The 13,916-nt window shown below is 53.4% G+C and overlaps 3 protein-coding genes across 3 annotated transcripts; 2 read left to right on the forward strand and 1 right to left on the reverse strand.

Annotated features, from left to right (window-relative positions):
- Nucleotides 1-501: 501 nt before the first annotated feature.
- KD926_001252 (uncharacterized protein) lies at nt 502-6,948 on the forward strand (the record flags this gene model as incomplete). Its single annotated transcript, XM_053104945.1, has 1 exon — nt 502-6,948. One exon carries the CDS (start codon nt 502-504, stop codon nt 6,946-6,948), a length of 6,447 nt encoding a protein of 2,148 aa, XP_052951845.1.
- A 707-nt stretch (nt 6,949-7,655) lies between these two features.
- Nucleotides 7,656-8,924, forward strand: KD926_001253 (TLC domain-containing protein; the record flags this gene model as incomplete). Its single annotated transcript, XM_053104946.1, has 2 exons — nt 7,656-8,135; nt 8,199-8,924. 2 exons carry the CDS (start codon nt 7,656-7,658, stop codon nt 8,922-8,924), a joined length of 1,206 nt encoding a protein of 401 aa, XP_052951846.1.
- Nucleotides 8,925-9,848: 924 nt separating this feature from the next.
- On the reverse strand, nt 9,849-13,234 carry KD926_001254 (uncharacterized protein; the record flags this gene model as incomplete). Its single annotated transcript, XM_053104947.1, has 5 exons — nt 9,849-10,373; nt 10,460-11,370; nt 11,448-11,545; nt 11,878-12,880; nt 12,967-13,234. 5 exons carry the CDS (start codon nt 13,232-13,234, stop codon nt 9,849-9,851), a joined length of 2,805 nt encoding a protein of 934 aa, XP_052951847.1.
- Nucleotides 13,235-13,916: the final 682 nt, after the last annotated feature.

The raw sequence follows: 13,916 nt of genomic DNA on the forward strand, positions 1-13,916 counted from the left end.
TTTGCTAGCAAGCGTATAGTTCTGTCCTTTTTTTCTGCTTCTTTACGGTTTTCACGTCATTTTTATTTCTCTGTGTTTTGTTTACTACCCTTGCGCCATCCCCCCGACTAAATCTACAGCTCTGGTCGTTGTTTTCTCTGTTTTTGTTTTGATGAATTGATATGCCTTTACGACTTTAATTGACGAACATTCCGACGCACATTCCAACAACACAACCCATTTCGTCTCTTGAAAGATTGACGACAGTACCTCCACCCTAAGACTAGGTCTTAATATGCCATCGCATACGCGCGAAGGTTCCCAAGATCGGGAGCTTGTTCTAAGACGCCAATCAGTGCCCATGTAGGTGTCGACTGTCGCCTCCCACCACGAGGGTTTTCTCTTCTTCTTCATGTTTCTCTGTTCAACCTTTCAACGATGGATTATTTTAGACTGACTTTCAAACCGTGGAAACGAAGGTGGGACAGTTCAGACCCTGAACGGGCGCCTCCGCCATTGCCAATGAATCCCGGTTCCACCAGTCCTGCCACGAAGGGCAATGTCTCCCCGGGCATCCAAGCCGTGGCGGCTAACTTCGCGGAGAAGATGCGCGAAAACGCACCCAGCCCGTACACAACCAATCCGATGCCGAAGCCATCGTCGCCCGAGAAGTCCTTGATCAAGGGCCAATTCCACAAGCGAATGCAGTCGTTCCAGAACAATGACCCTCGGTCCGAGTTTTTGAATTATCTCGAAAGCAGATCCCCAGAAAGGCCGCTGAAAGCGTCGACACTAGATCCAAATGCCAAGCCACAGGAAAAGAGCCCGACGAAGTCTAGCGAGGATCAGGAGAACCAAGACTCGGATCGCGATCTCCCCAATCTCCTCATCTCGAACCACTACCTCTCGAAGCCTATTCTCGGCGAAAGCACTCCTCCTTCGGCGACTATGCTGGCCTTGCAGAATATGCAGTTGCCGAGTGAAAGAGACGTGCACCCGCCTGTCAAGAGCGATGACTCCGACCCGTTTGTGGTGGCCAGTGACTCCAACCCCTCTAGTCTCAACTCTCTATCGACCCAGATTCTTAGTCTCACGGATATCGCGAGTAATCTGCAACGGGAGATGGCGCAGCTGAGCCGTCGAAGCAAAGATAACGCCACAGACCTGGTCAGCCTCAAAGCCGCAACGAACGCCCGAGACGAAGACATTCGAAAGAGTCTTCGCGATCTATCCTCCAGCTTGTCTGAAAAGTTTCTAGATAGTGATGCTGCCATAAGGTGGGATTTCAGCACTCTCCTGGGATCTGATAAAGATATTAACAACAGGGACCCGGATAGTTCTCCGAACTCGAAGAAAAGTTTCTCAGCCCCCCGCATGCAAAGCCCTAACCCTTTCGCTACAGCAATGGAGCGTGAGATGTGTGGCTCCCCGGCACCGATTTCTGACGGCTCTGCCAGCATTGCTCTACTGGAGAAAGTCCTACGAGAAATGGCCACGAAAGAAGGTCAGGATAAGCTCGTGGAGCTGGCGGAGGAACTGAAAGCCAGACCCCCATCCGAGGAATCTGGGGCTGAGGCGTCTGGTGGTCATGTTGACAGCCATGTCATGGAGATGCTCGAAGAAATCCTTAACGTTGTGAAAGAGGATGCGGGACATAAGGCACTGGTACCAACCCGACTCAATTTCGATGACAGTCAGATGCCGCCACGCTCGCACTCTGACTTCACCGGCACCCAGTCGAGATCTTTCGATGCGGAGCAGGGCTTTGTACCCGACATGGACAACATGGAAGGATCCAATTTTAGAGGTCGTTCTTTGATACCCACCGAAAACCAGGAAGACATGCTGGCTATCATGAAAAGAGTGAGAAGCAGCGTCATTGAGGGAGGAGGTCTCACCAATGAAGTGAAAGCCCTGGTGCGAGAACTCCGCGGAGAGGTTCTGGGAATGGGCAGAAATCTCGCCCGCCAATTTGAAGAGGCCCAAGGGCCCCGAGCTCTGGAAGGCGGGCCGAACAGCCCTCCTGGACAGGAGGAAATCGCCGCGATAGTTGACGATTGCCTTAACGACCTAAAGGAGCAGCTCGCATCTATACTCGCCGAGAACCAGCGTCACTCCTCTGCTCTATCAGAATTCCGCGCTGCGATGGACAGTTCGGCAATCTACTCGATTATCAAAGGCGCGGTCGAGGACCTCGATTGGTCACAGCTGCGGAATGCGCCCCAAGGAAACGACATGCAGAAGGACGACATTCTCGAGACGATCCGAGAGTGTTGGGAAACTTACAAGCCCGAGATCGAATTACAAAATTTCGGACTGGAGCGTGACGAAATCCTGGAATGCCTTGCAGAAGGCCTGAAGGAATATCAGCCGAAGGACGAGCACGCAGTCACGTACGACCAAGTTCTGGCAGCCGTACAAGCGGGAATGCAGGACTTTACACCCCCTCCCAGTATCACGAAGGATGAAATCGCACAAACGATTCGGGAATGCTTCGAAAACGGCCAGCCCGCTCCTCGGTCTGTCGAGCCTGAGCATCTGCATGCTATTCGGGATGAGATACTGCACGCAGTGACCGAATCGATAACACCCAGCATCACCCAGGACGAAATCGCGCAAACGATTCGCGAATGCTTCGAAAGCAACCAGCCCGCACCCCGCTCTGTCGAACCTGAGCATCTGCAAACTTTTCGGGATGAAATACTGCAGGCAGTCACCGAATCAGTTACCACACAAAGTACGCTCACCAGGGAAACGCTCGACTCCGGCCTAGGCAGGGATGAGATCCTCAGCGCGGTGTCCGATGGAATTGAAGCACACTTTACGGCGGCAAAAGAAATGGAGACTCCTCACATCACAAAGGAAGATGTAAGCAATGTGGTCAACGACGCATTTGCCGCCCAACAATCTGCAGTCAGCACCAACGCCCAGGATTCTATCTCGCGCGAAGATATCCTGAATGCCATTGCAGAAGGCATGGAGAACCAGAACTCTATGATCAGAGAAATCGAGCTGAACAAGGACGATCTCATGGAAGCCATCTCGGCTGGACTTCAAGAAGCACATGCCTCTACCAGTAATACTCTCGGCGACGAAATGCTCGGACGCCTTCAGGAGCAGCTGGAGGCAATGAAAGAAGAGACACAGCAACGTTCGATGTCTAATGAGCAGGACAATTCCCAGGTTCTGGACGCAATCAAAGATGGAATCGCTGTCGTGCGTCAGGAAGTTGAGTCTTATGCCGCTGCCGCTTCAGAAGCGGCGGGGAAACATGAGATCATGGATACGGTGAAAGAAGGCTTTCGATTACTGCAGGCCGACATGGAGAAGACCATTACAGAAACCGCTCTCTCCCATAGCTCTGGTGGCAACCCTGACACCCCGGAGCTTCTTGATGCGTTGGAAAAGGAATTCGAACATCTGCGAACCAGTCTTAGCAATATGCTTATCCGAAGCAACGTATCCGCCGAGAAAGACGAAATCCTTGACGCCATCCGCGATATTTCTGAAAGCCAGAAGACTGAGAGCACCGAGAAAAGTGACAGCACCGAAGATATTGCCGGACTTATCAAGCAGGAATTCGAAAGTCTCCGTCAATCGATGAACATGAGTCTTGTCCCTGCAGAGGAGCCGAAATCCGACAAGGACGATATCATTGCCGCGCTTCGTCAAAGCCTTGAAACTTTACACACTGAAAGAGAGGCCCCTAAAGAAGGCGGCGAAAACGTCTTTTCCACAAACGAGCTTGTTGACATTTTCCAAGATGGAGTCGGTAACATTCGGGAAGACTTGGCCAAACTCATCGAAAGACCAGCTGCCTCGGACCATTTAGAGCTCCTCGAAACCTTAAAAGAAGGCCTCAGCAGTTTGAAGGCAGACGTCGAAACTCTGCGCGAGTCACCGAAGGGTTCCGAAGAGAACGAGACAACAAGGGGAGGGGAGCTGATGCTTGCCAACGAACCGAACACAAGCGCCGACATTGAGGGGCTTAAGGAACTGATTTCCCAGCTTCAAGTCAAAGTCGAGGCTATCGAGTCAACCCCGCGGGCGGCTGAGCCATCTGCAGATGCTCTGAAGAAGGAGCACCTCGATGATGTTCTGGCAGGCCTCCACGAGCTTCAAGGTTCCATCTCAGGAATTGTAGCTCGCGACAGCCCTGCAGACGAGACGACAGCCAAGAAGGAGGACACGGATGCTATTGAGACCTTGCTCCGCAACACAAAGTCTCAACTTGACGAAATGACGTTCCCTGCCCCGGATGAAATAGCACGGGCCGAGCAGCTCGGAAGCTTGGAGGCCATGGTCAGGGAAACCAAGGAGGCTATCTCTGAGATGGGTACTCGGTTGGAAGCCGAAGGCCCAACAAAGGCTGAGATCGGAACCCTCGAGACCCTGATGAAGGATATGTGGATTGCCCTCGACGAATTGAAGGGTAAGGGGACTGAGGAGGAAACCGACAGTGAAAAGTTGGTCAAGGCCGACCTGCAGACGGTCGAAGCGATGATCTTTGAAGTCAAGACACAGGTGGACGAGCTTAAGCTTCCTGATGTCGAGACTCTACCGACTAAGACCGATTTCCAAGACCTCTCTGCCCTTGTTGCTGAATTCAGGGAAAAGACGGAAGCCGAGAACGAAATGACGGCCCAAGGCTTTGAAGCACGGAAGGTGGAGCACGCTGGTCTGGCTGAGAAGGTTGACGAGGCTCGGGCGGTCGTTGAGGGTCTGGGAGACGAATTGAAGACCAAGCTCGATGGCAGCAACGAAGGTCTTTCGGAGCTGAAACAACTCCTGGAGGGGCTGGCAGCCTCTGCAGAAAGCTTCACGACGGTTGAAAATGTCAACGAACTCACGGAACTAATCAATCGGGAGTTCGAGCGCGCGCGCGGCGAACAGGACGCGGAAAAGCTGGAGAAGGAAGAACGCGACGCTGCAGCTGTGGTGAAACACGACGAGACTAGGGCTGCTATCATTGTCGAACTGGGTACCAAGATCGATGAGAAGCTTGGCGAAGTTATCGGCAAGTACGACGAAGCTCAAAGTGCCATGGACACGAAGTTCTCGGACTCTGCTCAACGCGACGAAGCCAGCCTCGAAGTGGCCACTAGCACCAAAGCGCTGGCAGAAGATATCAAGCTCGTCATCGGCTCGATGGGCAACACTGTCAACGAGGCCTGCGAGCGCATGAGTGTCGATACCAAAACCTTCTTCGAGAAAGTCGATACGTCGTACAGCAAGATGGAGGAAATGCAAAATGAGGTCAAGTCACGGCAGGAGCAAGCTCGGTCCGACATTGAGAGAGCCGCTGCCGCGACTGACCGTGTAGAAAGCAAGTTGCATGAGTTCCACCCCCAGGTCTTGGAGTCCATTCAAGAGATTCTTTCCATTGTTGGTCAGCATTACGACCACTCTCAGAAGTCTGCTGAAGACCTCAAAATGGACCTCTCCACTCTGCCTTCCACGATCCCGCAGCTCCTTCCCGCGCTACCGCCGCCTGAACCGGAAAAATACGACGACAGCCAAGTACATGAGAAGTTGAACAGCATCCTCAACCATGCCAAGAATGAGAAGGTGCACGAAGCGCTCAACGTTCTCGTCGAGCGTGTCACAAATGATCAAGTGCATGAGAAACTCGACCAGCTCCTAAGCCAGACTACAAGTACCAATAGCGAGATGTACGACAAACTCAATGAGCTGCTCAGTCACACTACGGGCACCAATGGGCCCGTACATGACAAACTCGATACCCTCATCGGACACGCTACCAACACTGAGCAGTCGGTCACGCAGATGATGAAATTGGACGAAATGCACAAAGACATCATGGAGACATCTCGCAAGATGAACGAGATGTTCACGGCCCAGTCGGCGATGGTCGCTGAAGACACCGAACGGAGACGCAAGGAGGCCGAGGAAGCTGCGGTTGCGCTTGAACGGCGGAACGCCCAGCGAGACCAAGTCGAAGCTGAGATCGTTACTCTCAATGAAGAGAAGGAGTCGCTATTGAAGATGATCAGCAACCTGAAATCCGAAAAGGAGGACCTTGTCAAGCAGAACACCAAGCTGAACAAGGAGGTTTCTGGTCTGGAGATGGCACTTGAGCTTCGTCAAGAAGAAATGCAGGTCATGGAAGACCGTGCAGACAGTTTGGAGAAGCGCATTCTGGAAGGTGTTCTCGATCATGCCCGCAGTGTGCTGCTCAGCCGCCCCAACAACATCCCGGGCTTGAACATGAAGAAGGCTCGCGGTTCTCGGGCGCGAGGACCTAGTGCCGCTAGCAATGCCAGCACCGCCAAAGACAACCGCAGTATTCTCGGCAGCAGCGTTGGGTTAGCCCTGAAGAAACGAGGGCAAACTCCTTCACAGGGTAGCTCTGTGGCCCCGTCTAACGCCAGCAAAGAAAGGCGGATTCTGAGTCTGAGTCACGTAACGGGTAACCGGGGTGTTTCAGACCGTCAAGCCAGCGGCAACAGCGGCTTTGCTAGCCTTAAGCGAAGCCACTCTGTCAAGTCCAACTTCTCACAGCGCAAAGCGTCATGGGGCGGCCGGAGCTCGGTAGCAAACAAGGAGAACGAAGTTTTCCCGGAGGAGGAAGAAAACCAGAGCGGTGATGAAAGCGACACAGGTACGGAGCGAAGGACCAGCTACACCGGAACCTACACGGACAGCATGGTGTATGGAACCGGCAGCGTTGTCTCCACTGATCGACGAGTGAGTACCGCTAGCTCTACCCCCGGGGGAGCTGGAGCGGAACGGCATAAGGAAAAAGATGAGAACGAGGAGCCGGGTGCAGAAGAGGAGGAGGAGGAGGAGGAGGAGGAGGAGGATGACGATGCTCAGACGACCAAGGGAGACGAGCCCTCGCATGACCGCGATGTGGAAGACTTGGACGCTGAGGCATCCAAGATGGTACTCTACGGCCAGCACAGCGACAGCGGACTCGGCCCAGAGATCACGAGTGCCGTGGGATAAACACCGAAATGATACCCTCCGTCACGTTTACGACCCGAGACGATCGTGTGCAGCAGCAATCTGACGTCAATTCTTCCCTGTGATATTTTTATACCACTTCTGTTCCTTTCTAGCATGTTGATATGTTTTATTCTTTTTTTTTGAGCCGGGCACCCGAGTTATGTGGGCGTTGCAGTTCATTTTCTTTTGTGATTTCCTTTGTTTGCAACTTAATTTTACGGTTCAATTTCCTATGTACAGAGTCCCAGTGAATTGCATGAATAATGATAGTCTTCCATCCTTCCATTCCACCTGATATTGTAGCCTGAGGACGTCAGGAACCCCCGGCGGGTCAGATGATCCCGGGGAGGATCACGTGCCGGATCAGCCTCCCCAACGGAACCCCAACTGTCGCAGCCCCACGAATCAGGCATCAGCCGGCACGCGAGCAAGCCTCGGCGCTTCATTATTCAGGCGGCCTTGCCTTGTCTCCCTCCCTCTTTCCCTCACTCGGAACTCTCCTCGCTTCTTCTTAACTCCTCCTCCCCCCTGCTCCACTATGGCTGGCCTTGAGTCCGTCTAAGTCTCCACCCGACTTTTCTGGACCTTCCTCTCCTTCCTCCCTTTCCTGGAGGCATCGCTATCCTAGCTTTGCCCCTGGGTTAGCTATCTACTACTAGGAGTACCGTACCTCCTTCTCGAACCTCCCCGTCGGAAGAGCGGTCGGCATGTTGGACCCATTGCCGCCTCCTCCGGGATGGCTGCGAGACGCTGTCGACCCCTGGGCGATCTATTATAACGTCCCCGCCTTATCGGATCATATTCACGAGGTCCTGTTCTCCTTCGTGGCATACGGGCTCATTCATTTCGTCCTTTCTCCGTTGCTCTCTCCGATCCTCTTTCCGCGACACTATCCCAAGCTCAACCGACGGACGAAGCTGAACTGGGATGTGCATGTTGTGTCGTTGGTGCAGAGCACCTTCATCAATGCACTGGCCCTCTGGGCTATGTTTTCTGACGAGGAGCGGAAGTCGATGAACACCGGTGAACGCATCTATGGATACACAGGGGTGTGTGCCATGGTGCAAGCTTTCGCGGCGGGATACTTTGTCTACGACTTGATCATTAGCTTGATCTACGTCCGGATGTTTGGAATCGGCATGCTCTTCCATGCTGTCAGTGCCTTGTGGGTTTTCAGCTTTGGATACGTACGTTCCACGTCTCCCCAATAGCGAAGCACTCGGCGCTAACTTCCCGATCTACCACTCTAGAGACCGTTTGTCAACTTCTACTCGCCCGTGTTCATTCTCTACGAGCTCTCCAGCCCCTTCCTCAATATCCACTGGTTCTTGGACAAGCTCAACATGACCGGCAGCAACCTCCAATGGTACAATGGCATGATGCTTCTCTTCATGTTCTTCAGCTGTCGTCTCGTCTGGGGCACCTGGCAATCCGTCCTCGTCTACCGAGACATGTGGTACGCCCTCAAGCAAACCTGGGATACCTCCAGCTCTAGTCCCGGGTTCCCCGTCGACATCTCCTCGCAGGTCTTCGGCCTCCGCGACCCCACGGCCCACTGCCACGAGCTCGACGAGGTCTGTCGGAGTGCTGGCACGGAACTCTCCCGCTACGCCTCTCACACCGCCGGCGGGGTCCCCACCTGGTTGGTCTTGACGTACGTCATCTCCAACGTGGTCCTCAACTCGCTGAACTACTACTGGTTCTCGAAGATGATTGAGACTGTCATGAAGCGGTTCCGTGGCCCCTCGGACTCGGCTCAGCCGCCGCCTGCCGCAACGAAAGAGGAAGAGAAAGTCGCTCAGCTGAAGGAAGATATCGCGCAGAAGGTCGTTCTCGACGCCGCCGCCAAGCTGGAGCAGGAGGAAGGGAGTTTATTCCATGGCGATGAGATCAACGAGAAGATCGCCTCGGCCGTGGATACCGGTATCACGGATGAACTGCGCAGGAGGAAAGCCGACGTAGCCTCTGCGTCTTAAGGCCGATTTACTCCAACCGTGATTGATCTTTGCATCCTGCACAGACAGCACGAGACCGGGACTCCCAAGTCGAATAACCGCACAATAGTGCTCAAACGTGCCAACGAAATCCGAAGCATTATATCTAATCCTAAATACATGCTTCTGTTGACCAGGACTCAAATTTTTTTTTTTTTCCCTTTTTACCCATAATCCACTGCTTTATTCATAGTTTTTATCCATTTATATCTTCTGGAAGATGAGGAAAGATGAGGAGTTGTTGTTTTTGAAAATCACGATGTCGTTGAACTCGGGCTGGTCTCTTTATATTTATTTATCCATCTATTTATTCTCGTCATCTTTCTATCTACGTTATATAACGCTGCTTGATGCCTTGATGTTTTGATGCTTTGATGCCTTGATGCCTTCTCGTCAATTTCCGTCATGCCTGTTAGCTTTCTTTGCGTCGAAGGGTCTAGCAAAAGGTTGTCGTTTATCATATGATGGATCCGGCTGTCTTGTTCCCCAGCGTGAACGAATACTTTTTTTCTATCCTCGCGACTAGATTGGACTATGGAGTCTGTGGCTTCCTTTGATTTTCTCTTTCTCCTTCGTCGGGACAGCCTCAAGATTACTAGAAACCTGAACAAGATTACATGGTCCTCTACATCTACATAAATTTACCTCTACTGGGATATATCGATCAAGAGTATCATAAATGACATTTATACTGGAGTGACATCACTCCAGAGTCCAGACAGAGTAAAAGAAAAAGAAGGGGGATAGGAAAAACAATCGAATATTTAAGAGGAAAAAAGTAACACTCCAAATCCAAACACCACATAAGCGCCTCTTCCAAGCCCAACAGATTTTTCCCTCCCATATCCGAGGAAATTATCACCCAAAAAAGAATATCAAACACCAACACAGCTTGAGTAAGAAAGATCACCGTCCCATCGCGGCCTCCGGTTTCGCAAGCATGTATCGTACAGCTTCGTGAGCCGCAGGGGTATCCCAAGCGCCGTCGGCGCCTCCACGACGGAACTCCGGTCCGCTACCGTCTTCGCCGCCGCCTCGCGTCGCCTCACCGAGAATGGTCTCGAGGTCACGACGCTGGGAGTTCATCCAGCGACGCACGAAGTTAGCCGGGTCTTTGCTGAGGGCGGTGTAGAAGGAATATCTGGCGCGGGAATGCGTCAAGGTCTGGATGATGAGGGCGACTTGGTCGTCCAGAGAGGTGATCTTCTGCATGGACAAGGAGTATTGGTGGTTTTTCGTCAGGGCCAGCATCTTGGCGCGAAGAGGGTCTTCCACGGCCACTTGGATGTCGTAGACGGTGGCGGTGGGGTTCTTGTGGAACTCTTCGTCGACGCGAATGGTGTAGGGCAGTTTGACGGGGTCGATAGGGCTGGTGTGAGGTCCGATGCTCTCGGGGATCTGTGGGAAGAACATCTGGTCTCTACCGAAGATCTGTATGACGGAGGGAAACAAACATTGTTAGCATGGATGCAAGCAACCGGGAGACTGGAACAAAAGGGAAGGAAGGGGAAACGAACCGATCGTAAACGGTGATCACAGCGGACGAGGCGCTTCTCCTCATCTTCCTGGAGACCCATGGCGCGGATATAATCCCAAATGCCAAGTACGATGCCACTGCGAGTCTCTTCTTCCACGTCGAGGACCTCCGCCAGCTCCTTGCTCAGCTTGTATCGTTCCGGCACCTCATCATGGACCAGGCTGATGGTGATGTTCAAGTTTTCCTGAGAGGCGCGAGAAAACTGCAGTGAATCGAAGTCCGCCGAGGGGGGAAGCGAGACGGCGTTGGGAGGCAGCTGAGGCTTGATCCAGCTGACGGGTTTAACCTCCTCCGGGTTGACCGTGGAGGCCTTGTCGAAGTCCACGGAGATGGTCTTGAAGAAATGTGAGAAGCGCTGCTTTTGCTGCTTGGCGCCGGATTTCTTGGCCTCCGAAGAATCCTGCTCCATAGCATCCCCATTCGATTCATCCGCGGCGCCCTCGTCGTCACTGTCCTCCGCTGCCGTGGGGTCACTGTCGTCGTCCAGCAGGCGTCCCTCGATGCGGACCTTGTACCGTCCCGAGCCGGGGTTACTGCCGGGCGCCGAGCCGTTCTGCCCGCTGGCGTCCTGCCAGGGCTGAGACTCAACCGTATTCGAGATCCAGATGCGCATGGTGCGGTATTTCTTGACGGTCTTGCTGATCGAGTCCTGGATGTCTAATCTCTTGCGAACGATGGCGGCATCCAGCCGTTTCTCCAGGTCGCGCAGGCTCTTGTACTGCTGCACACCCTCGCCAACAATCACATCTTCAATGCCGTCGGGGATGTTCTTATCCGTGGGCTTGCGGCTGCGACGGAGAGCGGTGTCGTTGGGGTGTGCCATGTTGCGCTGTGGAGGCAGATACTGAGGGGGGACGGGATGTTGAGCCATGGGAACCGGCATTGCAGGGCCTGGGCAGAGGAAAGAAATTGGAGGTTAGCGTGAGAGGAAAAGGGCACGACGGATCAAGGGGGGCCGAAGAACCGACCTGGTCCTGGAGGTCCGCGACGAGGCGTGGCAGGAGAACGTTGGGCGGCCTGCGGGAAGCCACGGCCGTAGCTGGGCGGCATTGGGGCATTCATGGTGCTCGTGACTTAGCAGGGACAGAACCCACAAGGGATCGGATCGGATTGATTAGGAGTTGGGACAAAGACGGTGTGGGGGTGCACGATGGAACAGGAGCTTCCGATGGGTCGGAAGGAGGTCGTTTCTTTCGCGGCGTCGCGATTCTTTTGCCGCGATGGGCGCTAGTCCCGTTTGGGTAACCGTCACTTGCTCTCCTTCTTAGGTACTCTTTCTACTCCGTACATTACACTACACTGCGGAGCCTGCCTGCTGCGGTCCAATTATTCCGATTTCATGTCTGCAATAAATACTATATCATTTCTCGGCCATCATCTCTTCCCCCCTCCACTCACTCCAACAGCGAGGCCTGATTTGTGTACAGTTCCTCCACCACGTTGCTCAGCTTGGCCACGGTATCCAAGGCAGCGTCGTAGGCCTGGTCTCGCTCCGTCTCGTCGTAGACGATCAGACATCCCGAGCCTTGATCTAGCACACCGATGATCACCTTGTCCAGAATCATCTGGGAAAGTTTGCGCTCCACCTGCTGCGTGTCCAGCCCGACCATCTTGGAGATGTGGTCCAACTCCACTCGGCTGAAGGGCTCGATCACCTTGACCAGGTTCTGCTCCAACATGGCATCGTAGAGTCGGCGGAGGTGGTTGCGAATGAACGCATCGCTGCCCAGCTCAAACCGGTAGTCCGAGAGAGCCTTCTCGTACTCTTCCAGCGACCGGTTGGCGTGAGCACGCGCCACGGCCTTCATGGCCTCGAGCCGCGGGCTGGCATACTTCTGGGCCTGCTTGGAGCCCAGCAGGCTCGTCACGTCGTCCACCAAGTTCAACATAATCTTACAGAGCAGCATGTACTGAAGAGTCGCGGTCGCCTTCTCGCCCTCGTCCAACGAGCTGTAGCCCTCTAGGGCCTCGATGAAGTAAGAGTACGAGGTGTTAAAGTCCTTGTCCTCCGCGTGCAGCATACCACTTTGCATGTCCAGGCCGGCTTGCAGATTGGGAGGTGTGTAGACGGACGCGGCCGATGTCCGGGAAGCCGTCAAGGCCGCACGCGCCTTGGCCTGGTTGCCCAGGGCATGATACACCCGCGACTCCAGCAGCTGCACTTCGACCAGCATGAGCTTATCATCCAATCGCTTCAGCTCGCGGAGGAGGGGTCCGATCAGGTTGAGAGCATCGTAGTAGGATTGTTTCTGCATGTAAATGGCTACCAGACGGGTCTGGAGGTTCTGACGAAGGAAAGACCGGCGTTCGGCAATGGCCCAGTCGATGCAAGATTGGATGACGGAGGTCTGGATATCGAGCGTGTTGGGGATCTCGCTGAACAAGTCCAGCAGCTGGCGGACTTTTTGAGGAGAAAAGCAAAAGAGTCAGTTCAGATTCCATTTGTCCCACGGGCGAGTTTGTCCGCCCATTTTCAATTCAACCTACCTAGCTTTGCAGTCTTGGCTTTGGCGAATGACGAGAACGAGTCCCGGCTGGTCTTGATGAGGTCCGCGATCTCCTGGGGTTTCTTTCCATCTCTGTACAGCTCTCCCAGCCCAACCAGAGCATTCTCATAATCACGAGAGGAAGCTTCCGTCGACCCAGGCCCTTGGGCCAGGATCTCTTTGAAGGTACTCTCAGCCTTGGAAGGGTTGGTCTTGGAGAGAGTCCGAGCTTCCTCGACCCGCTGAGCGGTTATCGAGGAGGGCGCCATAGCTGTATGGGTATATGTGAGGTACTAGGATGCGTGCAGGTATCTTCTCAAAGAGATTGCGAGCAGGATGGGATGGCAGTGGTCGAGGAATGGCGGCGGAATGAGCTGGAAGAGGTGATGACAAGGCAGATGGAGGACGCCGAATCGTCACTGCTGGAGCTGCCGCGCTCACCGCCCGGCTTGGCGGGCCAACCAGCGTGGGAGATTATCTACGGCAAGCGATAGCGGCCAGTCCGCAACCAGAAAAAATCGCATAAAATCGCATAAAATCGCATAAAATCGCATAAAAAATGGCCAAGTCCTTTTATCATAGGCACTAAAAAGACTAATATAAAGTTCCATAAGATCCTATTTTCCAACCCGCCATATATACAAATTTGGGCCAAACGCACTCACTAGCGACCCTTCTCTATCGTAAGTAATTGAACTTTATTTATAAGAGAGGCAGTGGATAGTCTACTCTCTTATATAAGTTAAAAGACCAAAATAGAATCCTTACGGGATTCCATTATCCAACCTATTATATGTAGTGCCATACTCCGTTGGGGCGAGCTCACCTGCTACGAACCCAACAGCGTCCGGTGACACAACTAGTCGATTGATTGATTGATTGATTCATTCCATTATCCTCCATTTCGGCACCCGTACGGGGCCACGCTGGAGTTTACGGTGGCAGCATGAT

This window comes from Aspergillus affinis, assembly GCF_023601865.1.
Source record: "Aspergillus affinis strain CMG 70 chromosome Unknown NODE_124_length_105727_cov_84_656186, whole genome shotgun sequence".
NCBI classification, from domain to species: domain Eukaryota; kingdom Fungi; phylum Ascomycota; class Eurotiomycetes; order Eurotiales; family Aspergillaceae; genus Aspergillus; species Aspergillus affinis.